Source organism: Salvelinus fontinalis, chromosome 24 (assembly GCF_029448725.1).
Source record: "Salvelinus fontinalis isolate EN_2023a chromosome 24, ASM2944872v1, whole genome shotgun sequence".
In the NCBI taxonomy this organism is placed as follows: domain Eukaryota; kingdom Metazoa; phylum Chordata; class Actinopteri; order Salmoniformes; family Salmonidae; genus Salvelinus; species Salvelinus fontinalis.
Genome location: NC_074688.1, coordinates 9,892,946 through 9,919,704, shown reverse-complemented (window position 1 = coordinate 9,919,704; position 26,759 = coordinate 9,892,946). Strand labels below are relative to the sequence as shown.

Sequence of the window (26,759 nt, the reverse complement as noted above, 5' to 3'; positions counted from 1 at the left end):
CACACACCGTTACACTCTGAGCGGAGGTGTGTGTGTGTGTGTTTATATGTGTCTCACCAGTAGAGGTGGTTGACCAGGGCTCGTAGCGTGGCCTTGTTGACTCTGGGCAGGCGGCTCAGCAGGAGCTGGTACTGAGAGATCTTGTTGCTCTCCTCTGGGACCACTGACAGACAACGCACACGGTGTTGGGGTTAGGGTGTAGGATACAGGGTGTTGGGGTTAGGGTGTAGGATACAGGGTGTTGGGGTTAGGGTGTAGGATACAGGGTGGTGGAGTGTAGGATACAGGGTGTAGGATACAGGGTGTTGGGGTTAGGGTGTAAGATACAGGGTGTTGGGGTTAGGGTGTAAGATACAGGGTGGTGGAGTTAGGGTGTAAGATACAGGGTGGTGGGGTGTAGGATACAGGGTGTAGGATACAGGGTGTTGGGGTTAGGGGGTAGGATACAGGGTGGTGGAGTTAGGGTGTAAGATACAGGGTGGTGGGGTGTAGGATACAGGGTGTAGGATACAGGGTGTTGGGGTTAGGGGGTAGGATACAGGGTGTTGGGGTTAGGGTGTAGGATACAGGGTGGTGGAGTTAGGGTGTAGGATACAGGGTGTTGGGGTTAGGGTGTAGGATACAGGGTGGTGGAGTGTAGGATACAGGGTGTAGGATACAGGGTGTTGGGGTTAGGGTGTAGGATACAGGGTGTAGGATACAGGGTGTTGGGGTTAGGGTGTAGGATACAGGGTGTAGGATACAGGGTGTTGGGGTTAGGGTGTAGGATACAGGGTGTTGGGGTTAAGGTGTAGGATACAGGGTGTTGGGGTTAGGGTGTAAGATACAGGGTGTTGGTGGTTAAGGTGTAGGATACAGGGTGTTGAGGTGTAGGATACAGGGTGTTGGGGTTAAGGTGTAGGATACATGGTGTTGGGGTTAAGGTGTAGGATAAAGGGTGTTGGGGTGTAGGATACAGGGTGTAGGATACAGGGTGTTGGGGTGTAGGATACAGGGTGTTGGGGTGTAGGATACAGGGTGTTGGGGTTAGGGTGTAGGATACAGGGTGTTGGGGTTAGGGTGTAGGATACAGGGTGTTGAGGTGTAGGATACAGGGTGTTGGGGTTAAGGTGTAGGATACATGGTGTTGGGGTTAAGGTGTAGGATACTGGGTGTTGGGGTGTAGGATACAGGGTGTTGGGGTTAGGGTGTAGGATACAGGGTGTTGGGGTTAGGGTGTAGGATACAGGGTGTTGAGGTGTAGGATACAGGGTGTTGGGGTTAAGGTGTAGGATACATGGTGTTGGGGTTAAGGTGTAGGATACTGGGTGTTGGGGTGTAGGATACAGGGTGTTGGGGTGTAGGATACATGATGTGGTGGTTAGGGTGTAGGATATAGAGGTTAGGGTGTAGGATACATGGTGTAGGGGTTAGGGTGTAGGATACACAGTGTAGTGGTTAGGGTATAGGATATAAGGTGTTGGGGGTGTAGAATACAGGGTGTTGGGGTTAGGGTGTAGGATACATGGTGTAGTGGTTAGGGTATAGGATATAGAGGTTAGGGTGTAGGATACATGGTGTAGGGGTTAGGGTGTAGGATACACGGTGTAGTGGTTAGGGTATAGGATATAAGGTGTTGGGGTTGGGGGTGTAGGATACAGGGTGTTGGGGTTAGGGTGTAGGATACAGGGTGTTGGGGTGTAGGATACAGGGTGTTGGGTTTAGGATATAGGGTGTAGGGGTTAGGGTGTAGGATACAGGATGTAGGAGTTATGGTGTAAGATATAGGGTGTAGGGATTAGGGTGTAGGATATAGGGTGTTAGGGTACAAGGGTTAGGGAGCAGGATACAGAGTGTAGGATATAGGGTGTAGGGGCTAGGGTGTAGTGTGTAGGGGTTAGGATTTAGGGGTTAGGGGTAAGGAAGTAGGGTGTTAAGATGCAGGGGTTTGGGTGTAGGATACACAGTGTTGGGTTGTAGGATACATGGTGTAGAGGTTAGGATATAGGGTGTAGGAGTTAGGGTGTAGGAGTTAGGGTGTTAGGTGTGTAGGACTCACCAGGTGTGCTGAGCCATGCGCTAGCAGCATGTGTGGTGAACAGTCCCTCTCCAGACTCTCTGAAGAAGCGTTTCAGTGTGTTAGACACGTCGTCCACCTGGTGCTCCCCCTCCTTCAGACGCACACTACGAGCATCACGCCGAAACGCCTCGCACAGCGCCGCCACGCGACTGTTCACTCCGCTCTTACGGTAGATACCCTCAGACGTCAGACCTAAAACACACACAGATTAAAACTCAGACACACTCTAATATCCACAACACATACTCCTGACATGGTTCACAGTGTTTCAATTCTCCCCCTTCTCTTACTGACCAACCAAAACTGTCAGAGTTCAGAGGCCAGAGTAGCAGCCAATCAGAGCCCAGAAGGGATTAGGAAGAGAGTCAGCAGATGGAAGAGACTAACATGCTGACCACACAGCTCGCATGTTATTCAGTCATTGCACCCACACTGATCACGCGCGCCAACGAGCGTCTGCGTTGCCAAGCGCTAAAAATAGAAGTCAGTTCTATTTGTGACGCTGAACGCGGTGCAAGTCCTGCCTCTCCCATCTCCTTATTGGTTTATAGAAGCATATACCCACGTGCCATCTCCTCATTGGTTATACCCACGTGGGTGATTGAAAGATGAACTGAGGTCGGTCGGTTGTGGTAATACACCTTATTATGAAAGTTAGATGCCAATCGCCATATAAAGTCCAAATAAGTAAAAGATGAAGGAGGAGCAATGACTAGAAACGATTTGGTTGACCGTTTTATGTGTGGATTAATTGTCGGCGTAGAGGACCTTGTGCGTTTCAGGTATAATAACAACTCAACGTTTATATCCCAGGACAAATTAAATAGCAACAGCAAGCTAGCTAAATAGGACACATTAGCTAGCAACTGCAAACTAGCTAGCTAAATTGCCATAATGTTTAATGCTTTTCAACCTGTGCCCAAATTAATATAATTGGTTCAGAGTATTGTTTTGAGGTTTCAACCTGCGTGCCGTGATGGCGTTTGGTGTGGGAGGACAAAATCAATTTGCACACGCGAATGCACGCGTGCGTCGGGTTTGGGCATGGTGTAAGACTGCAGTCCAAATATGTTATTTTTAGCCCCTCAGCCATTACTTTCCCTCGGGAGAATCCCAGTGGAAACCGGATGCAGTTTGATTGCCATCTTAAGTGGAGGTCCAATTCACAAACGTTGCCCCCTCGGCCATAGATTTAGCTCGAGGGAGTGAAGAACTTTGGTCACTTACGGTGTTGATATGACCCACAATTCAATGCAAATTGTATTAACATGTCAAACTCTGGTGTGTCAAATTTAATCAACAAGGCTGCTTTTTCGGCATGTCAGAAAAAAGTATGAAGCGAGCGTGCTAAAATATATATATATATATACACATTGATTTTAGTGTTGGCAAATTGGCTTAGTCTCGTAGTGAGGAGCCTATGAAACATTTTTGGAAATCGGAAATTTATTGAAATAAATTACCAAACTATAAAACTTGCTATTCAGCTATGGGTAACTGTAGCTAGCCATCTGACAGTAGTGCTGGCTAGATACGTTAGCTTGCTAGATACATTAATACTGTAGCTAGCCATCTGATGGGAGTGTTGGCTAGATACGTTAGCTTACTAGGTACATTAATACTGTAGCTAGCCATCTGACAGTAGTGCTGGCTAGATACGTTAGCTTACTAGGTACATTAATACTGTAGCTAGCCATCTGACAGTAGTGCTGGCTAGATACGTTAGCTTACTAGATACATTAATACTGTAGCTAACCATCTGATGGGAGTGCTGGCTAGATACGTTAGCTTACTAGGTACATTAATACTGTAGCTAGCCATCTGATGGGAGTGCTGGCTAGATACGTTAGCTTACTAGGTACATTAATACTGTAGCTAGCCATCTGATAGGAGTGCTGGCTAGATACGTTAGCTTACTAGGTACATTGTTAGCTTTAGGTTAGTTGTTTTTAAGCTGAACATGAAGATTTCCACCAAGTAAGTTGCCTCTCCAATGATCACTCTCACTCGCTTGGGCAAGGCACATTTAAGGTACACTCGGATGTGACAACGTAAAACGTCATTCAAGGGCTGAGGGTTTAGGGCTGAGGGCTGAGGGTTTAGGGCTGAGGGCTGAGGGATGAGGGCTGAGGGCTGAGGGATGAGGGCTGAGGGCTGAGGGCTGAGGGTTTAGGGCTGAGGGTTTAGGGCTGAGGGCTTAGGGCTGAGGGCTGAGGGTTTAGGGCTGAGGGTTTGGGGCTGAGGGCTGAGGGTTTAGGGCTGAGGTCTTAGGGCTTAGGGTTGAGGGCTGAGGGTTTAGGGCTGAGGGCTGTCTACTTTGAGTTTGAAACACAGCCAAACATTTCAACCACGAAACAGGAGGAACTACCCAGAACCCAACAGGAACAGCCTGATCTCCAGTAAGACCAGTGAGTCATAATAGGAAATAAAACGACAGGGAGAAAGAGAGAGGAGCAGTTAACACATGACCAAGGAGGGGGGGGGGGGGGGGCAGAGAGAGGAGAAGTTAACACATGACCAAAGAGGGGGGGGGGGGGGGCAGAGAGAGGAGAAGTTAACACATGACCAAGGAAGGGGGGGGGGGGGGGGGGGGCAGAGAGAGGAGAAGTTAACACATGACCAAGGAGGGGGGGGGGGGGCAGAGAGAGGAGAAGTTAACACATGACCAAGGGGGGGGGGGGGGCAGAGAGAGGAGAAGTTAACACATGACCAAGGAGGGGGGGGGGGGGGCAGAGAGAGGAGAAGTTAACACATGACCAAGGAGGGGGGGGGGCAGAGAGAGGAGAAGTTAACACATGACCAAGGGGGGGGGGGGGGCAGAGAGAGGAGAAGTTAACACATGACCAAGGAGGGGGGGGGGGGGCAGAGAGAGGAGAAGTTAACACATGACCAAGGAGGGGGGGGGGGGCAGAGAGAGGAGAAGTTAACACATGACCAAAGAGGGGGGGGGGGGGGCAGAGAGAGAGAACACAGTGCTGATTTGTTGACCTTTGCTTCTATGTCTCTGTGAGCCAGAACTCCCGTTATTACAGTCACGAGGCAACACACACAGCTACACACACAGCTACACACTCTCACCGCACTGTGTGATGTAGTCAATGCAGCGGTCCACTACAACAGGGATGTCAGTCTCAGTTAGTTGCTGTTGACTAAGAGAGTCTCCTGCACTGCCTGCTGCTTTCTGGATGCCCACACACCAACCCTGGAAGTCAAGCTTCCTCTCCCCCTCGATGTACAGAGTCCTGGAGAGAGGGAGGTAGGGGGGGTAGGGAGAATGAGAGGGAGGGAGGGAGGGAGAAGGGAGGTAGGAAGAATGAGAGGGAGGGAGTGAGACAGTGGAGTAGGTAGAAAGAGGGAGGGAGAGGAAGGAATGAAAGCTCTTTAGTGGGTCAATATACAGTTGAAGTCGGAAATTTACATACATCTTAGCCAAAAACATTTAAACGCAGTGTTTCACAATTCCTGACATTTAATCCTAGTAAAAATTCCCCGTCTTAGGTCAGTTAGGATCACCACTTTATTTTAAGAATGTGAAATGTCAAGATAATAGTAGAGAGAATGGTTAATTTCAGTTTTTATTTCTTTCAACACATTCCCAGTGGGTCAGATGTTTACATACACTCAATTTGTATTTGGTAGCGTTGCCTTCAAATTGTTTAACTTGGTTCAAACGTTTCAGGTAGCCTTCCACAAGCTTCCCACAATAAGATGGGTGAATTTTGGCCCATTCCCCCTGACAGAGCTAGTGTAACAGAGTCAGGTTTGTAGGCCTCCTTGCTCGCACACGCTTTTTCAGTTCTGCCCACAAATGTTCTATAGGGTTGAGGTCAGGGCTTTGTGATTGCCACTCCAATACCTTGACTTTGTTGTCCTTAGCCATTTTGCCACAACTGTGGAAGTATGCTTGGGGTCATTGTCCATTTGGAAGACACATTTGCGACCAAGCTTCAACTTCCTGACTGATGTCTTGAGATGTTGCTTCAATATATCCACATCATTTTCCTGCCTCATGATACCATCTATTTTGTGAAGTGCACCACTCCCACAACATGATGCTGCCACCCCAGTGCTTCAAGTTTGGGATGGTGTCTTCAGCTTGCAAGCCTCCCCCTTTTACCTCCAAACATAACGATAGTCATTATGGCCTAACAGTTCTATTTTTGTTTCATCAGACCAGAGGACATTTCTCCAAAAAGTATGATCTTTGTCGCCATGTGCAGTTGCAAACAGTAGTCTGGCTTTTATATGGTGGTTTTGGAGCAGTGGCTTCTTCCTTGCTGAGCGGCCTATCAGGTTATGTCGATATAGGACTCGTTTTACTGTGGATATAGATACTTTGTACCTGTTTCCTCCAGCATATTCACAAGGTCCTTTGCTGTTGTTCTGGGATTGATTTGCACTTTTCGCACCAAAGTACGTTCATCTCTAGGACACAGACCGCGTCTCTTTACTGAGCGGTATGACGGCTGCGTGGTCCCATGGTGTTTATACTTGTGTACTATTGTTTGTACAGATGAACGTGGTAACTTCAGGCATTTGGAAATTGCTCCCAAGGATGAACCAGACTTGTGGAGGTCTACATTTTTTTTCCTGAGGTCTTGGCTGATTTCTTTTGGATTTTCCCATGATGTCAAGCAAAGAGGCACTGAGTTGGAAGGTAGGCCTTGAAATACATCCACAGGTACACCTCCAATTGACTCAAATTATGTAAATTTGCCTATCATAAGCTTCTAAAGCCATGACATAATTTTCTGGAATTTTCCAAGCTGTTTAAAGGCACAGTCAACTTAGTGTATGTAAACTTCTGACCCACTGGAATTGTGATACAGTGAAATAATGTCTGTGAACAATTGTTGGAAAAGTGACTTGTGTCATGCACAAAGTAGATGTTCTAACCCACTTGCCAAAACTATAGCTTATTAACAAGAAATGTGTGGAATGGTTGAAAACGAGTTTTAATGACTCCAACCTAAGTGTATGTCAACTTCCCACTTCAACTGTAAAAGCGCTAATGTCAGCACATTAAAACCATCTAATTTCGCCACCTATTCAGTCCTGTTTCAACTCTTCCATTTCCCTGAACAAACAACAAAAAGAAAGTAAACATAAATGCTGTTAAAACGTCAGAGGCCATGTGGCAGCATCATCCTCTCACCTGCCTCTCTCCACCAGAACCAGCACCTCATTCTCCTGCTGGATCGCTGGGAGAAACACACATTTGGAACCATTTAATGGTGGTACAAAGAGTGTGTGTGTATGTGTGTGTGTGTGTGTGTGGTCTTGTTCTTCTATGCTTGTGGGGACCTGAAATCCGCAAATGTCCCCACAAGGATAGTAAACTTCTCCCTTGTGGGGACACTTCCCACGTTCCCATGAGGCCAAAGGCTATTTTAAGCTTAGGGGTCAGATTTAGAGTTAGAGCTAAGGTTAGGGGTCAGATTTAGGGTTAGAGCTAAGGTTAGGGGTCAGATTTAGGGTTAGAGCTAAGGTTAGGGGTCAGATTTAGGGTTAGAGCTAAGGTTAGGGGTCAGATTTAGGGTTAGAGCTAAGGTTAGGGGTCAGATTTAGGGTTAGAGCTAAGGTTAGGGGTCAGATTTAGGGTTAGAGCTAAGGTTAGGGGTCAGATTTAGGGTTAGAGCTAAGGTTAGGGAAAGTAGGAATTTAAATGGAAATACATTTTAGGTCCCCATGAGAATAGAAGAAGAATTGTGTATGTGTGCGTCTGTTTGTATGCATGTGTGCATGTCATGTGCGTACTCACAGAGCTCCTGTAGTTTGCGTAGGTGTATCTCCTCCTCTTCCTCACTGTCCTCCAGGTAGGCATGGAGGGAGGAGCCAACCAGCGCGAACCAGCCAACCCGAGGGCTCTGTAGGTTCAACCCGTCCTTGTACTTTAGCCGGCCAATCCGCTCAAAGCTCAGTCTCAACAGAGCCTCTGCATTGGACGGAATAAACATCTGGGGAGAAGAGGGGGAGTTAAATATGTTTAAGGACCCATCACACAGCTGAGCCTTGATTTCCTAGGAGATGGTCAGTGTGAGTGGTTAACTTTTGGTTTTTACCCTAGCACTATACAGCTGATTCAAATAACCAACTCATCATCAAGCTTTGATGATTTGAATCAGCTGTGTAGTGCTGGGGTAAATAACAACAACGTGCACCGGAGGGGGGGGGGGGGGCTCAGGACCGAATTTGGGAAACACTGACACCTAGTGGTGGGAAACACCTAGTGGTTACCTAGGTGCGACCTAGGTGGTTACCTTTTCAAACTTTTCTTGCCTAGGGACCCCCGCCCAGGCAAACCAGCTACCGACGGACCACCATCAGTTGTTAGCTAAATATAACTAATCACATCTTGTCTTATCAGGTGAATGCAAATGGTAAGTAGAAGAAATCAACATTTTTAAAATAATAGATTTTGACCTCCCCGCAGTTCATTGGAAGAGGAAGTATAAACTCTAACATAGTATATTAGGTACAAATATCTTGGCAGTGTAGAAACACTTTTGTTGTTTTAAAGCTCATTTTCTGCAACTTAAAATCAATTGAGTGGAGAAAACCTTTTGCATTTTTTGAAGCTAATATCCAGCAATTCGACACAGTTTGGCATGGAGTTGTGAGAAAATGTAGCGCTTTTAAAGCCAATTTCCTGCAATTCTATGCATTTTGCCATGGCTAATGCTGTGTTCCTCTGCTCAAACATTATAACTAAATCAATAGGCATGTGGCCTGAGTACCCGTTTTTTTTAATTCTCCATGACTGTCTAGCTGTTTCTCAGATGGTATTATTTAAATATATATTTTATCTGGTTTTGGTCATTTAAGTTCACAAAAAAACTGTTTTTCCATCATGAAAATTACCACTTAGACGGCCCGCCTAATAATTTTTGGTACGGTTATAACCATGTCATAAAAGCTGACATAACCTGTCATGACCCATATATTTGGAAGGGTTAGGGTTAGGGTTAAAACATTTGGGAACCCCTGACCTAGATAACGGTCAATGTGAGTGGGCACCTAGGCCAATGGTTCCCAACCGGTGTATAGAACAAAATCACTGGTGTGCCATGACACTTTTCCAGATCTTTATCATTTTTTGGGAACACTCACTAATAAACGTGTGGAATGCATATGGAATGTTGACTTGGGAGCACTAGTGGTGGACAGATATACATTACATGGCACATGGTTACATCAGTATGTTTTTTCAAGTCCAATGCGCTCTAGGCTGTTGTCAAACGTTAAAAATGTAACGGGTGAACATCACGAGCAAAGTCATTTGTATCATGAGTAAGGAACTATGAAAATATTTCAAATAAACCTTATTTAATATATAAAAGCTTTTGGTCACAGAAAATAGATGATCTGCAGGATGGATCAGATGGTCATTACCACTAAATAAATTGGGAAATTTACCCTACATGTCCAAGTCGTCCAACATCTCATTCCAAAATCGTGGGCATTAATATGGAGTTGGTCACCCCTTTGCTGCTACAACAGCCTCCACTCTTCTGGGAAGGTTTTCAACTAGATGTTGAAATATTGCTGCAGGGACTTGCTTCCATTCAGCCACGAGAGCATTAGTGAGGTCGGTACGGATGTTGAGCGATTAGGCCTGGCTCACAGTCGGTGTTCCAATTCACCCCAGATGTGTTCGATGCGGTTGAGGTCAGGGCTCTGTGCAAACTACTCAAATTCTTCCACACCGATCGCGACAAACTGTGTCTGTATGGACCTCACTTTGTGCATGGGGGCACTGTCATGCTGAAACAGGAAAGGACCTTCCCCAAACTGTTGCCACAGAGTTGGAAGCACGGAATCATCTAGAATGTCATTGTATGCTGTAGTATATCACTGGCACTAAGGGGTCTAGCCCAAACCATGAAAAACAGCCCCAGACCATTAGTCCTCCTCCTCCAAACTTAAAAGTTGGCACTATGCATTCGGGCAAGTAGCGTTCTCTTGGCATCTGCCAAACCCAGATTAGTCCATCGGACTGCCAGAGGGTGAAGCGTGATTCATCACTCCAGAAAACGCGTTTCCACTGCTCCAGAGTCCAATGGCGGCGAGCTTTACACCACTCCAGCCGAAGCTTGGTATTGCTCAGGCTGCTTGACCATGGAGACCCATTTCATGAAGCTCCCGACGAACAGTTCTTGCGCTGACATTGCATACATAGGCAGTTTGGAACTCTGTAGTGAGTGTTGCAACCGTGGACAAGTTGTACTCGCTACGCTCTTCAGTGATCCCGTTCTGTGAGCTTGTACGGCCTGCCACTTCTGAGACGTTGTTGCTGTTGGACATTTCTATTGACAATAACAGCACTTACAGCTGACCAGGGCAGCTCTAGCAGGGCAGACATATGACAAACTGACATCCTATGATGGTGCCACGTTGAAAGTCACTGAGCTCTTCAGTAAGGCCATTCTACTGCCAATGTTTGTCTATGGAGATTGGTGTATGAAATAGAGCACACAGCCATGCAGTCAGCAACAGGTGAGGCTGGAATAGCCAAATCCACTCATTTGAAGGGGAGAGAAAGATTGACGACCACTGACAGAGGTGACGTCGGTATGCGTGGTTACCTAGGTACGGGTCAGTGTGTGGTTACCTTGGTGATGGATTTGACCCACTCCTTGTGGCTGTCTTGGTCGTCAGTTCCAAACAGATAGAGACGCTCTGAGTCAGAGTACAGCTCAAACGTGTGGTCATAGCTGAGAGAGAGAGAGAGAGAGGAGTACAGCTCAAATGTGTGCTCAAAGCAGAGAGAGAGAGAGAGAGAGAGAGAGAGAGAGGAGTACAGCTCAAACGTGTGGTCATAGCTGAGAGAGAGAGAGATTGCTAAACAGACTGGTTTAGAGTGATGGAAGACTAGTGTTAGGTAGGTACCCATGTCTCTCTGGTGTGTTGACAGACAGACAGACTATCTCTGTAGACTTCAGGGCACCGTTGGGCGTGGAAGTCTTGTCACTCTCGTAGTAACTAAAGTTCCCATCATTTAACATGCACCAGCGACGACTGAACTCTGCAGAGACAAGAGCAACCAGAGGGGAGACACATCATTCACAGAGAACATCCCTCACAGAGGACACATTTCAACCAAGCTAGCATCACCTTGAGCTAGGTGAGAGGAAAGGACTAGAGGACTAGAGAACTAGGGGAAGGGACTAGAGGACTAGGGGAAGGGACTAGAGGACTAGAGAACTAAGGGCAAGAAGTAAAGAACTAGATAACTACGGGAAGGGACTAGAGGACTAGAGAAAGGGCCTAGAGGACTAGAAAACTAGGCGAAGGGACTAGGGGAAGGGCCTAGAGGACTAGAAAACTAGGTGAAGGGACTAGGGGAAGGGACTAGAGAACTACGGGAAGGGACTAGAGGACTAGAGAACTAGGGGAAGGTACTAGAGAACTACGGGAAGGAACTAGAGAACTACGGGAAGGGACTAAAGAACTACGGGACAAGATGACTAGAGAACTACAGGAAGAGACTAGAGGACTAGAAAACTAAGGGAAGGGACTAGAGGAATAGAGGAAGGTACTAGAAGACTACAGGAAGGGACTAGAGAACTAGGGGAAGGGACTAGAGAACTACGGGAAGGGACTAGAGGACTAGAAAACTAGAGGAAGGGACTAGAGGACTAGAAAACTAGAGGAAGGGACTAGAGGACTAGAAAACTAGGGGAAGGGACTAGAGGAAGGGACTAGAACTAGGTGAAGGGACTAGAGAACTACGGGACTAGAACTAGGTGAAGGGACTAGAGAACTACGGGACTAGAGAACTAGGTGAAGGGACTAGAGAACTACGGGACTAGAGAGCTAGAGGAAGGGACTAGTGGACTACGGGAAGGGACTAGATAACTGGGGAAGGGACTAGAGGAAGGGACTACAGGACTAAGGGAAGGGACTAGAGGAAGGGACTATGGGACTAGAGGAAGGGACTAGCGGAAAGGACTCGAGGAAGGGACTACGGGACTAGAGGAATGGACTACGGGACTAGGGAAAGGGACTAGCGGAAAGGACTCGAGTTAGGGACTACGGGACTAGAGGAAGGGACTACAGGAAGGGACTACGGGACTAGAGGAAGTGACTACAGGACTAGGGGAAGGGACTAGCGGAAAGTACTCAAGGGACTATGGGACTCGAGCAAGGGGCTACGGGACTAGAGGAAGGGACTGGAGGAAGGGACTAGAGGAAGGGACTAGAGGAAGGGACTAGAGGAAGGGACTACAGGAAGGGACTACAGGAAGGGACTACAGGAAGGGACTACGGGACTAGAGGAAGGGACTACAGGAAGGGACTAGCAGAAAGGACTACGAGACTAGAGGAAGGGACTACGGGACTAGATGAAGGGACTACAGGAGTAGGGGAAGGGACTAGCGGAAAGTACTCGAGGAAGGGACTATGGGACTGGAGGAAGGGACTGTAGGAAGGGACTACGGGACTAAAGGAAGGGACTACGGGACTGGAGGAAGGGACTACTAGAGGAAGGGACTAGGAAGGGACTACGGGACTGGAGGAAGGGACTAAAGGAAGGGACTACGGGACTAAGGAAGTGACTACGGGACTAGCAGAAATGACTGGAGGAAGGGACTACGGGACTAGAGGAATGGACTAAAGGAAGGGACTGGGGGAAGAGACTCGCGGAAAGGACTCGAGGAAGACACTGGGAAAGGACAAGAGGACTAAGGAAGAAACTAGGGTGTGTGTGATTGGCTCACCCTCCCTGGCCTTGCGCTCCGTAATAGGCCGGACCATGGAGGCGGTCTTGAAAAGGAAGCCATTGTGAGTGACGGGGTGCTGTGGTGAATAGTGTTGAGGCTCCATGACCCCGGTCACCTCCGACCGAGGCAGCTCTGCAGACACACAACACGCACAGTAATTATTAAACAGGAATAAAACACAGTAATTATTAAAACAGGAATAAAACACACAGTACTTATTAAACAGGAATAAAACACGCACAGTACTTATTAAACAGGAACAAAACACGCACAGTAATTATTAAACAGGAATAAAACACACAGTAATGACTAAACAGGAATAAAACACGCACAGTACTTATTAAACAGGAATAAAACACACAGTAATGACTAAACAGGAATAAAACACACAGTAATGACTAAACAGGAATAAAACACACACAGTAATTATTAAACAGGAATAAAACACACACAAAACACGCACAGTAATTATTAAAAAGGAATAAAACACGCACAGTAATTATTTAACAGGAATAAACATGTAAATATGTGAATGAATACAAATGAATATGAATATATATGAATAAACATGAGCATGTTATCTGTAAACAGGAGTGTGTATGTACCTGTGTTGAGGTTGTGTGAGAGGAACTGGGCCTGTAGTTTCTGGTTGTGTGAGAGTGCCAGGGAGAGGGGGGAGGGACAGTCAGCCTGGCCAGTAGAACAGTTCACATCAGCTCCACAGAACACCAGACACAACGTCTCCAGCACATCACTGCACTGCACGTTTATACACAGGGCCTGGAGAGGGAGAGTGAGAGAGAAAGGGAGAGGGAGAGAGAAAGAGAGCGAGCGAGAGAGAGTGAGGGGGGGGAAATAGAGGGTAGGAGGGATAATTGTTTCAAATTCAGAAAATGATCACTTTGTCAGTATTATCGAGGAGGAACTAACTTGGCTGCCATGGAATGATGTGATGGTGAGTAGGAGCGTTTTGGTTGAAACAGCAGTGACCAGACTGTCATTGTAGCTGTGCCACAGCAGTATTAGTAAAGTTGTTTCTGAATTCATGGTTCAGGGTCTCAGGCAGTTCTAGAACATTGTGACACATAACCTAGAACATTCCACAACCCTACATTCCAAACCTTACTCCTACCTACAGTCCACCTGTTGTTGTTGTTGGGCAAAGCAGTGGTGCAGCTTGACTCAGAGCTGTGGGTCAGAACAATCCACTCTTAGTGTTTCTCAACTGAGACCAATTACACATCTCTGAGGACTTTTAGGTTGAGGGTACAGGGGGGTAAAATCCTCCAGGGTGTAGGGACAGGGGGGTAAAATCCTCCAGGGTGTAGGGACAGGGACAGGGGGGTAAAATCCTCCAGGGTGTAGGGACAGGGGGGTAAAATCCTCCAGGGTGTAGGGACAGGGGGGTAAAATCCTCCAGGGTGTAGGGACAGGGACAGGGGGGTAAAATCCTCCAGGGTGTAGGGACAGGGGGGTAAAATCCTCCAGGGTGTAGGGACAGGGACAGGGGGGTAAAATCCTCCAGGGTGTAGGGACAGGGGGGTAAAATCCTCCAGGGTGTAGGGACAGGGGGGTAAACTCCTCCAGGGTGTAGGGACAGGGACAGGGGGGTAAAATCCTCCAGGGTGTAGGGACAGGGACAGGGGGGTAAAATCCTCCAGAGTGTAGGGACAGGGACAGGGGGGTAAAATCCTCCAGGGTGTAGGGACAGGGACAGGGGGGTAAAATCCTCCAGGGTGTAGGGACAGGGACAGGGGGGTAAAATCCTCCAGGGTGTAGGGACAGGGACAGGGGGGTAAAATCCTCCAGGGTGTAGGGACAGGGGGGTAAAATCCTCCAGGGTACAGGGACAGGGGGGTAAAATCCTCCAGGGTGTAGGGACAGGGACAGGGAGGTAAAATCCTCCTCTCTCTCTACTTATCTCTCTCCTCCTCCCTCCAGTATGTGGAAGGTCAGTCAGATACATCCTCTCACACACAGGTGTGAGCTATAACAACCACAGGAGGGCTGAGCAACAAGAGAAGAAATTGTCCTCTGGGAAAGAATGCATTTCAAGACTTCCAACACACAGACACAGACACAGACAGACAGACAGACAGACAGACAGACAGACAGACACAGAGGAATCCAAGACTCTTACACAATACACAGAGAGAGAGAGGGCGAGTTGGAGGAAAAACATACAACATTATATGATGATCTGGTGGTCCTGTCCCCAACCAAGGACGGCCTACAGCAGCACCTATGTGGATCTTCTGCACAGATTCTGTCAGACTGGGCCCTGACAGTAAATCTCAGTAAGACATAAATAATGGTGTTCCAATCACCAGGACCACAAATACAAATTCCATCTAGACACCGTTGCCCTAGGTGCACACAAAAAAACTATACATACCTCGGCCTAAACATCACAGGTAACTTCCACAAAGCTGTGAACGATCTGAGAGACAAGGCAAGAAGGGCCTTCTGTGCCATCAAAAGGAACATAACATTTGACATACCAATTAGGATCTGGCTAAAAATACTTGAATCAGTTACATCCTTTATGGTCTGGGGTCCGCTCACCAACCAAGAAATCACAAAATGGGACAAACACCAAATTGTGACTCTGCATGCAGAATTCTGCAAAAATATGCTCCGTGTACAACGTAAAACACAAATAATGTATTCAGAGCAGAATTAGGCCGACACCCGCAAAATTATCAAAATCCAGAAAACAGCCTTTAAATTCTACAACCACCTAAAAGGAAGCGATTCCCAAACCTTCCATAACAAAGCCATTATCTACAGAGAGATGAACCTGGAGAAGAGTCCTCTAAGCAAACTGGTCCTGGGGCTCCGTTCACAAACACAAACACACCCCACAGAGCCCCAGGACAGCAACACAATTCGACCCAACCAAATCATGAGAAAACAAAAAGATAATTATTTCCAATGTGTCAAGAAATTAACAAAAAAACAGAGCAAACTAGAATACTATTTGGCCCAAAACAGAGAGTACACAGTGGCAGAATACCTGACCAGTGACTGACCTAAACTTAAGGAAAGCTTTGACTATATACAGACTCAGTGAGCATAGCCTTCCCATTGAGAAAAGCCACCGTAGGCAGACCTGGCTGTCAAGAGAAAACAGGCTATGTGCACACTGCCCACAAAATGAGGTGGAAACTGAACTGCATTTCCTAACCTCCTGCCAAATGTATGACCATATTAGAGACACATATTTCCCTCAGATTACACAGATCCACAAAGAATTCAAAAACAAACCCAATTTTGATAAACTCCCATATCTACTGGGTGAAATACCACAGTGTGCATCACAGCAGCAAGATTTGTGACCTGTTGCCACAAGAAAAGGGCAACCAGTGAAGAACAAACACCATTGTAAATACAACCCATATGTGTTTATGTATTTTCCCTTTTGTACTTTAACTATTTGCACATCATTACAACACTGTATATAGACATAATATGACATTTGAAATGTCTTTATTCTTTTGGAACTTCTGTGAGTGTAATGTTCACTGTTATTTTTTATTGTTAATTCCACTTTTGTTTATTATCTACTTCACTTGCTTTGGCAATATGTTTCCCATGCCAATAAAGCCCTTAAATTGAAATTGAATTGCGATATGCTGTCTTTTCTCAAGAGCCAGGTCTGCCTATGTGCACACTGAAACTGAGTTGCACTTCCTAACCTCCTGCCAAATGTATGACCATATTAGAGACACATATTTCCCACAGACCACACAGACCACAGACATCACACAGACCCACAAAGAATTCAGAAGCAAATCAAACAATGACAAACTCGTATGTGTTAGGCGAATTAACGCTGTCTGCAATCACAGCAGCAAGGTTTGTGGCCCGTTGCCATAAGAAAAGGTTTGTGGCCCGTTGCCATAAGAAAAGGGCAACCAGTGAAGCACAAACAACATAAATACAACACATATTTCAGTTGATTTATTTTCCCTTTCATACTTCAACTATTGGGACATTGTTACTCCACTGTACATAGCCAATAATATAACATTTGAAATGTCTATATTCTTTTAAAACCTTTGTGAGTAATGTTTACTAATGTTTATTTCCCTTTTATTTATTGTCTATTCCATTTACTTTGGAAATGTAAACATATGTTTCCTAAGACAATAAAGCCCTTTGAACTGAAAGAGAGACAGACAGTGACAGAGACAGAGAAAGACAGAAAGCGAGACAGAGAGGTGTCTGTCTGCTCGGTCCCTCTGTCTGCTCGGTCCCTCTGTCTGCTCGGTCCCTCTGTCTGCTCGGTCCCTCTGTCTGCTCGGTCCCTCTGTCTGCTCGGTCCCTCTGTCTGCTCGGTCCCTCTGTCTGCTCGGTCCCTCTGGTGAGGTAATGCTGGAACATATGGATCACTTCCTGTCTTGTGTGTGTGTGTGATCCTCTGCTTTCCATGCGGGTAAAACCTTTGTTAGTTGGAGGGGGGAGGATCGAGGGAAGTGGTATCTGTAATCACTCTGATTACAAGACTTGCATGTTTTTGTTCATCTTTTCTGTAGAAAGGAGAATTGTAGCTAACTGAGAGTTATGTTTTCAGAGACACACCCAGGGTATAGAGTGCAGTCCACACGGTCCTCTGAAAAACGTTTGTCTCTGTCTCTCCAGGGGTTGTCTAAAAGTCTTGGATTCCTCCGTGTGTCTGTGTATGTGCGTGCCTGTGTGTGCAGATGTGTGCAGATGTGTGAGGGCTGAAAGTCTTGAAACACTTATTTATCAGAGGCCTTCTTATTTTCTTGCTCAGCCTTCCTGTGAACCGATTGGTTGCTATAGCCCACACCTGAGTGTGTGAGTGAATCTCTGACTCTGGTTTCCCTCATGTGACTAATAATGGGAGGGATATGAAGAAGACACAGGCGAGGGAGAGTCGAAGGAGGGAGAGGAGAGTTGTTGGTTCAGAGAGAGTGCAGCTGTGTGTGTGTGTGTGTGTGTGTGTGTGTGTGTGTGTGTGTGTGTGTGTGTGTGTGTGTGTGTGTGTGTGTGTGTGTGTGTGTGTGTGTGTGTGTGTGTGTGTGTGTGTGTGTGTGTGTTGTTGTTTCAGAGAGAGTGCAGCTGTGTGTGTGTGTGTGTGTGTGTGTGTGTGTGTGTGTGTGTGTGTGTGTGTGTGTGTGTGTGTGTGTGTGTGTGTGTGTGTGTGTGTGTGTGTGTGTGTGTGTGTGTGTGTGTGTAATAATGTGGGTGTTACTGTGTTGGGCTCAGTGTGCTCAAGCTGGAAGGCTGCGTTGAGCTCAGCTGTAAAAACACCCTCCTTTCTTTCCCCTCCATCTCTCCTGGTCTTTCTCTCTCAACAGAGCAGTCTATCCCTCACTGACTGCTTTAATTTCCTAGCCTGGTTCTGAGTTAACCTGTCCCCTCATCCCATATACTCCTACCTTGTTCCTGTCCCCTTACCCTGTCCCGGTACCCTGGAGGATTTTACCCCCCTGTCCCTACACCCTGGAGGATTTTAACCCCCTGTCCCTGTCCCTACACCCTGGAGGATTTTACCCCCCCGTCCCTGTCCCTACACCCTGGAGGATTTTACCCCCCTGTCCCTACACCCTGGAGGATTTTACCCCCTGTCCCTACACCCTGGAGGATTTTACCCCCCTGTCCCTACACCCTGGAGGATTTTACCCCCCTGCCCCTGTCCCCTGGAGGATTTTACCCCCCTGTCCCTGTCCCCTGGAGGATTTTACCCCCCTGTCCCTGTCCCTACACCCTGGAGGATTTTACCCCCCTGTCCCTGTCCCCTGGAGGATTTTACCCCCCTGTCCCTGTCCCCTGGAGGATTTTATCCCCCTGTCCCTGTCCCCTGGAGGATTTTACCCCCCTGTCCCTGTCCCTACACCCTGGTGGATTTTACCCCCCTGTCCCTGTACCCTGGAGGATTTTACCCCCCTGTCCCTACACCCTGGAGGATTTTGCCCCCCTGTCCCTGTCCCTACACCCTGGAGGATTTTACCCCCCTGTCCCTACACCCTGGAGGATTTTACCCCCCTGTCCCTGTCCCTACACCCTGGAGGATTTTACCCCCCTGTCCCTGTCCCTACACCCTGGAGGATTTTACCCCCCTGTCCCTGTCCCTACACCCTGGAGGATTTTACCCCCCTGTCCCTGTCCCCTGGAGGATTTTACCCCCCTGTCCCTGTCCCCTGGAGGATTTTACCCCCCTGTCCCTGTCCCCTGGAGGATTTTACCCCCCTGTCCCTGTCCCTACACCCTGGAGGATTTTACCCCCCTGTCCCTGTCCCCTGGAGGATTTTACCCCCCTGTACCCTCAACATAAAAGTCCTCAGAGATGTGTAATTGGTCTCAGTTGAGAAACACTAAGAGTGGATTGTTCTGACCCACAGCTCTGAGTCAAGCTGCACCACTGCTTTGCCCAACAACAACAACAGGTGGACTGTAGGTAGGAGTAAGGTTTGGAATGTAGGGTTGTGGAATGTTCTAGGTTATGTGTCACAATGTTCTAGAACTGCCTGAGACCCTGAACCATACATTCAGAAACAACTTTACTAATACTGCTGTGGCACAGCTACAATGACAGTCTGGTCACTGCTGTTTCAACCAAAACGCTCCTACTCACCATCACATCATTCCATGGCAGCCAAGTTAGTTCCTCCTAGATAATACTGACAGTCTCTGTCACTGTCCCTCTCTCTCTCTTTCAATTCAAAGGGCTTTATTGGCCTAGCAGACAGAGGGGGGAAACAGGGCTGAGAAAAACAGAGAGAGTGGAGTGACATGAGAGGAAGAGAGGAGAAAAATAATAGAAAGAGAGAAAAGAGAAACAGGGAAGAAAGAGGTTAGAATAGAGGGATAAGGATAGAGAGAAAGAAGTGAGAATAGAGGGATAAGGATAGAGAGAAAGAGATGAGAACAGAGGGATTAGGATAGAGAGAAATAGATGAGAATAGAGGGATAAGGATAGAGAGAAAGAGATGAGAATAAGAGGGATAAGGATAGAGAGAAAGAGGGTAAAGTCAAGTTCTAGAAGCAGATCTCTTCCTGGCAGCAATATTGACACACATCCAAAGTCTAAACAAACAACCCCATAAATGGTTTAGTGCTGTCAGCCATACAGCCACACCACGTCTGCACCCACCCAGCACTTACCGTATATACTGAACAAAAACATAAACGCAACATGTAAAGTGTTGGTCCCATGTTTCATGAGCTGAAATAAAAGATCCCAGCAATGTTCCATATGCACAAAAAGCAAATTTCTCTCCAATTCTGTGCAGGAATTTGTTTACTTCCCTGTTAGTGAGCATTTCTCCTTTGCCAAGATAATCCATACACCTGACAGGTGTGGCATATCAAGAAGCTGATTAAACGGCATGATCATTACACAGGTGCACCTTGTGCCGAGGTAAATAAAAGGCCACTCTAAAATGTGCAGTTTTGTTATACAACGCCACAGATGTCACAACGGTGTGAGGGAATGTGCAATTGGCATGCTGTTGCTAGATAATTGAATGTTCATTTCTCCACCATAAACTGCCTCCAACGTCGTTTTAGAGAACTTGGCGGTACATCCAACTGGCCTCACAACCGCAGACCACGTGTAACCACGCCAGCCCAGGACCTCCACATCCGGCTTCTTCACCTGTGGAGTCGTCTGAGACCAGCCACCCGGAAAGCTAGTTAAAAAGGAGTATTTATGCCGTTTTTGTGGGTAAAAACTCATTCCGTGGGTGGGCCTATGCCCTCCCAGACCCACCCATGGCTGCGCCCCTGTCTAGTCATGTAAATCCATAAATGTGGGCCTAATGAATGTATTTAAATTGACGGACTTCCTTTAATGAACTGTAACTCAGTAAAATCATTTTAATTGTTGCATGTTGCGTTTATATTTTTGTTCAGTATACATTTAGCAGATTTATCCAGAATGACTTACAATTAGTGCATTAATTTTAAGATAGCTAGGTGGGACAACCTCATATCACAGTCATAGTAATTACATTTTGGGGGTCGGGTGGGGGGTGATGTGGGATTAATCAAGATAATCTTTTCAGAAGATTTCGGAAGAATTCAGAAGATTGGCAGGGACTCAGCTCTCCTGAAGTTAGACGCAATTCAGAAGATCGGCAGGGACTCAGCTCTCCTGAAGTTAGGGGCAATTCAGAAGATCGGCAGGGATTCAACTCTCCTGAAGTTAGGGGGAAGCTTGCTCCACCATTGGTGCTGTGCCAGGCCAGACAAGAGCTTTGACTGGTATGAGCCGGCCCCTCGTATGTGTGGGAGGGCCAATATACCAGAGCGGGCGGAACGGAGTGCTCGGGTTGGGGTGTAGGTTTTGAACCACACAGACATATGGTGAAACTCCTAAACCACTAACACACACAAACATATCCCAAACCATCCACACACACTCCTCTGCATCTCATAACACTGTCAGCCTACAGTCACTCTGTCAAACTAATATTCTCAGTGGTTCCTGTCTAATCACTGGGTTGGTTGATGAATTAGCATGTGGAGGTTAGCTGTGAGGTAGACTGGCACCCATGTAAAAGGAGTGCTAGCCTGTACTGCGGGAAGCTAGAAAAGTTTACATAATTTAGCTTCACTATGTTATAAGTGTGTAGGTTAGCAATCAAATGAGGATAAAAGTTATTCCTGACCATGTCAGCTACGCAGGAAATACTCCTGGCACTAGATTTAAGATGATAGCATAGTCTAGCAGTGATGTGCTATAAGATGCTAGCATAGTTTAGCTGTGATGTGCTATAAGATGCTAGCATAGTTTAGCTGTGATGTGCTATAAGATGCTAGCATAGTTTAGCTGTGATGTGCTATAAGATGCTAGCATAGATTAGCTGTGATGTGCGATAAGATGCCAACATTGTTTAGCAGTGAAATGCTACAGTATAAGACGCTAACATAGTTTAGCTGTGATGTGCTGCAAGATACTAACATAGTTTAACAGTGATGTGCCATGAGATGTTAGCATACATGTAACTGCCAAAATAAAGGAAACACCAACATAAAGTGTGTTATTAGGGTGTTGGGCCACGAGCCACCAGAACAGCTTCAATGTGCCTTGGTATAAATTCTACAAGTGTCTGGAACTCTATTGGTGAGATTCGACACCATTCTTCCACGAGAGATTCCATCATTTGTTATTGAAGGTGGTGGAAAACACTGTCTCGGACGCCAATCTACTGTAGAATCTCCCATAAGTGTTCAATTGGGTTGAGATCTGGTGACTGACACACACACACACATCCTTTAAAGCCCCTATGCTCCTTCTTCTAGCCATGGTAGCCAAAATAATGGGCAACTGGGCATTTTTACACATGACCTAAACATGATGGGATGTTAATTGCTTAGTTAAGTCAGGAACCACGCCTGTGTGGCAGCACCTGCTTTCAATATACTTTGTATCTCTCATTTACTCAAGTGTTTCCTTTATTTTGGCAGGTACCTGTAGTTTAGCCGTGATGTGCTATAAGATGGAAGCATAGTTCAGCAGAGTGGGAGAGGGACTCGTACAAGGTTGTCCATTCAGAAAGGTGAGACTGCGGAGAATCTGACCACACAAAGAACACATTGAGTCACACATACCAGTGTATCTCTACCCCAAACACACACCCTCTGTCTCTCCCACACATATACCAGTGTATCTCTACCCCAAACACACACACACACAATTACTGTAATACCCACACACTCTATCAATCACAGACACACACAGGCAGCTGGGATTATGATATACTGGACACAGACCAAAGTCTGGCTTCAGCGCCATTCAGACACCTACTCGGACAACACACAAATTCGGACACACACTCGGATTCATACACACTCGGACACAGCATTCCAACATGTCTCCATCCAGCTGAGCATAGAGGAAGGGTAAGGCTGTGAGGCAAAGTCCATTTCAATCATCCAACTCACATACTGTATTTACACAGTTCAACACTCACACAAATACAACTCTCAGAAACACACCTAAATAAATACAACCCTCAACACACAGTCCCGCTCACATTTTATACACATGACTCACAAACCAACACTTATCTAAAAGATACAAAACAGGCCTTTTCCACAAACATAGACAGACAGACACAGAGCACAGAGTTATACTGGCAAACATAGTACTTCAGTAGTACACTCACCCATGAGCTGACATTGTAGTCCTCTTGACTGTCACTAGTGTGTGTGCATGTGTGTGAGTGAGTGCACGTGTGTGTGTGTGCCAAACTGAATAGTTCCAAGTGACAACCCTCCAAGAGCACTCCTCACAAAGCTACACGTCAACTACACCACAGAAGGAAAGAGAGAGAGAGAGAAAGACAGAAAAACTTTCCCAGCTCCACTGATCTGACCCAAACAATGAGACAGAGAAAAGGGGCGGAGAGGAGAGCAACTCTGGAGAGGAGGAATTAGAACACATTCCTGTAGAAAGACCATGATGATGTCAGAGGGAGGGGTGGAGTCCTGCCACAGTTAGATAAACAAAGCAGCATGAGCTCAGACACACACTAATACATGCCAGAGGTGGGCTCAGGCCCAGGGAGAGCACGGAGAGAAACACTGTCCACATAAGAGAATGGAGCAGGGAAAGCGAGGGAGAGAAAGAGAGAAAGCGAGGGAGAGAAAGAGAGAAAGCGAGGGAGAGAAAGAGAGAAAGCGAGGGAGAGAAAGAGAGAAAGATAAGAGGGGGGAGCAGGAGAACAAAGGATTCATTTAGTCGAATGCATAAAGAGAGTGAGAGTGTGTGTTTCTCCCTATACTGTTGCATCCTGGTCCAACAATCAGAATCAGAGAGAAAACTTCCTGTATTTTGAGTTTCTTTAAATCTCTGCTGCACACACGACACACAGGGAGTGAACAGCTGGTGAACTAAATCACTTAAGGAGGAAAATGGAATCACTCAGTCATGTGCTGAATGTGATTCACAGACAGACAGAGACAAAGAGATACAGAGAGAGAGACAGAAACCGAGAGAGAAAGAGACAAAGAGACAGAGAGACAGAAATACATAGACAGGGAGATATGTGCAGTTGGCATTGCTTCTGGTAACTGGGTTAAGAGGCTATTGACTGGCCCAGCTAAGAGCTGTAACACTGAGTCATTCACAACACAAACACTGAATGGAAGAGATGGGGCGAGATAGAGGGGTAGTGGAGGGGGATGGACACTGGAGGGGTATGGATACTGGAGGGGTATACAGTAGATACTGGAGGGGTATACTGTAGATACTGGAGGGGATGGACACTGGAGGGGTAAGGATACTGGAGGGGTATACTGTAGATACTGGAGGGGTAGACTGTAGATACTGGAGGGGCATGGATACTGGAGGGGTAGACTGTAGATACTGGAGGGGTAGACTGTAGATACTGGAGGGGTAGACTGTAGATACTGGAGGGGTAGACTGTAGATACTGGAGGGGTATACTGTAGATACTGGAGGGGTAGACTGTAGATACTGGAGGGGTAGACTGTAGATACTGGAGGGGTAGACTGTAGATACTGGAGGGGTAGACTGTAGATACTGGAGGGTTAAACTGTAGATACTGGAGGGTTAAACTGTAGATACTGGAGGGTTGTACTGTAGATACTGGAGGGTTATACTGTAGATACTGGAGGGGTATACTGTAGATACTGGAGGGGTATACTGTAGATACTGGAGGGGTAGACTGTAGATACTGGAGGGGTATACTGTAGATACTGGAGGGGTATACTGTAGACACTGGAGGGGTATACTGTAGACACTGGAGGGGTATACTGTAGATACTGGAGGGGTAGACTGTAGATACTGGAGGGGTATACTGTAGATACTGGAGGGGTATACTGTAGATACTGGAGGGGTATACTGTAGATACTGGAGGGGTATGGATACTGGAGGGGTATACTGTAGATACTGGAGGGGTATACTGTAGATACTGGAGGGGTAGACTGTAGATACTGGAGGGGTAGACTGTAGATACTGGAGGGGTAGACTGTAGATACTGGAGGGGTATGGATACTGGAGGGGTATACTGTAGATACTGGAGGGGTATACTGTAGATACTGGAGGGTTATACTATGGATACTGGAGGGGTATGGATACTGGAGGGGTATACTGTAGATACTGGAGGGGTATGGATACTGGAGGGGTATGGATACTGGAGGGGGATATACTGTAGATACTGGAGGGGTATACTGTAGATACTGGAGGGGTATACTGTAGATACTGGAGGGGTAGACTGTAGATACTGGAGGGGTAGACTGTAGATACTGGAGGGGTAGACTGTAGATACTGGAGGGGTAGACTGTAGATACTGGAGGGGTAGACTGTAGATACTGGAGGGTTATACTTTAGATACTGGAGGGGTATGGATACTGGAGGGGTAGACTGTAGATACTGGAGGGGTATACTGTAGATACTGGAGGGGTATACTGTAGATACTGGAGGGGTATACTGTATATACTGGAGGGTTAAACTGTAGATACTGGAGGGTTATACTGTAGATACTGGAGGGTTATACTGTAGATACTGGAGGGGTAGACTGTAGATACTGGAGGGGTAGACTGTAGATACTGGAGGGGTATGGATACTGGAGGGGTATACTGTAGATACTGGAGGGGTATACTGTAGATACTGGAGGGGTATACTTTAGATACTGGAGGGGTATGGATACTGGAGGGGTAGACTGTAGATACTGGAGGGGTAGACTGTAGATACTGGAGGGTTAAACTTTAGATACTGGAGGGGTATGGATACTGGAGGGGTAGACTGTAGATACTGGAGGGGTATACTGTAGATACTGGAGGGGTACACTGTAGATACTGGAGGGGTATGGATACTGGAGGGGTATGGATACTGGAGGGGTATACTGTAGATACTGGAGGGGTAGACTGTAGATACTGGAGGGTTATACTGTAGATACTGGAGGGTTAAACTGTAGATACTGGAGGGGTAGACTGTAGATACTGGAGGGGTATACTGTAGATACTGAGGGGTATGGATACTGGAGGGGTAGACTGTAGATACTGGAGGGGTAGACTTTAGATACTGGAGGGGTATACTGTAGATACTGGAGGGTTATACTGTAGATATTGGAGGGGTATACTGTAGATACTGGAGGGGTATACTGTAGATACTGGAGGGGTATACTGTAGATACTGGAGGGGTATACTGTAGATACTGGAGGGGTAGACTGTAGATACTGGAGGGGTAGACTGTAGATACTGGAGGGGTAGACTGTAGATACTGGAGGGGTATGGATACTGGAGGGGTATACTGTAGATACTGGAGGGGTATACTGTAGATACTGGAGGGTTATACTGTAGATACTGGAGGGGTATGGATACTGGAGGGGTATGGATACTGGAGGGGTATACTGTAGATACTGGAGGGGTATGGATACTGGAGGGGTATGGATACTGGAGGGGGATATACTGTAGATACTGGAGGGGTATACTGTAGATACTGGAGGGGTATACTGTAGATACTGGAGGGGTATACTGTAGATACTGGAGGGGTAGACTGTAGATACTGGAGGGGTAGACTGTAGATACTGGAGGGGTAGACTGTAGATACTGGAGGGTTATACTTTAGATACTGGAGGGGTATGGATACTGGAGGGGTAGACTGTAGATACTGGAGGGGTATACTGTAGATACTGGAGGGGTATACTGTAGATACTGGAGGGGTATACTGTATATACTGGAGGGTTAAACTGTAGATACTGGAGGGTTATACTGTAGATACTGGAGGGTTATACTGTAGATACTGGAGGGGTAGACTGTAGATACTGGAGGGGTATGGATACTGGAGGGGTATACTGTAGATACTGGAGGGGTATACTGTAGATACTGGAGGGGTATACTTTAGATACTGGAGGGGTATGGATACTGGAGGGGTAGACTGTAGATACTGGAGGGGTAGACTGTAGATACTGGAGGGTTAAACTTTAGATACTGGAGGGGTATGGATACTGGAGGGGTAGACTGTAGATACTGGAGGGG

At 46.7% G+C, this 26,759-nt stretch overlaps 1 protein-coding gene across 8 annotated transcripts in view; it reads right to left on the bottom strand.

The window, feature by feature from the left end:
• LOC129821892 (arf-GAP with Rho-GAP domain, ANK repeat and PH domain-containing protein 1-like) overlaps positions 1-26,759 on the bottom strand; it is a 121,116-nt gene that overhangs the window by 43,472 nt on the left and 50,885 nt on the right. For all 8 annotated transcript variants that reach the window (XM_055879615.1, XM_055879619.1, XM_055879616.1 and 5 more), the window contains 9 exons: positions 13,386-13,560; positions 12,778-12,912; positions 10,949-11,084; positions 10,671-10,773; positions 7,821-8,016; positions 7,215-7,260; positions 5,138-5,301; positions 2,039-2,251; positions 58-163 (listed from right to left, as the gene is read on the bottom strand). In XM_055879615.1, the coding sequence (XP_055735590.1) occupies positions 58-163; positions 2,039-2,251; positions 5,138-5,301; positions 7,215-7,260; positions 7,821-8,016; positions 10,671-10,773; positions 10,949-11,084; positions 12,778-12,912; positions 13,386-13,560 (1,274 nt within the window). The remainder of the gene's footprint in view (positions 1-57; positions 164-2,038; positions 2,252-5,137; positions 5,302-7,214; positions 7,261-7,820; positions 8,017-10,670; positions 10,774-10,948; positions 11,085-12,777; positions 12,913-13,385; positions 13,561-26,759) is intronic.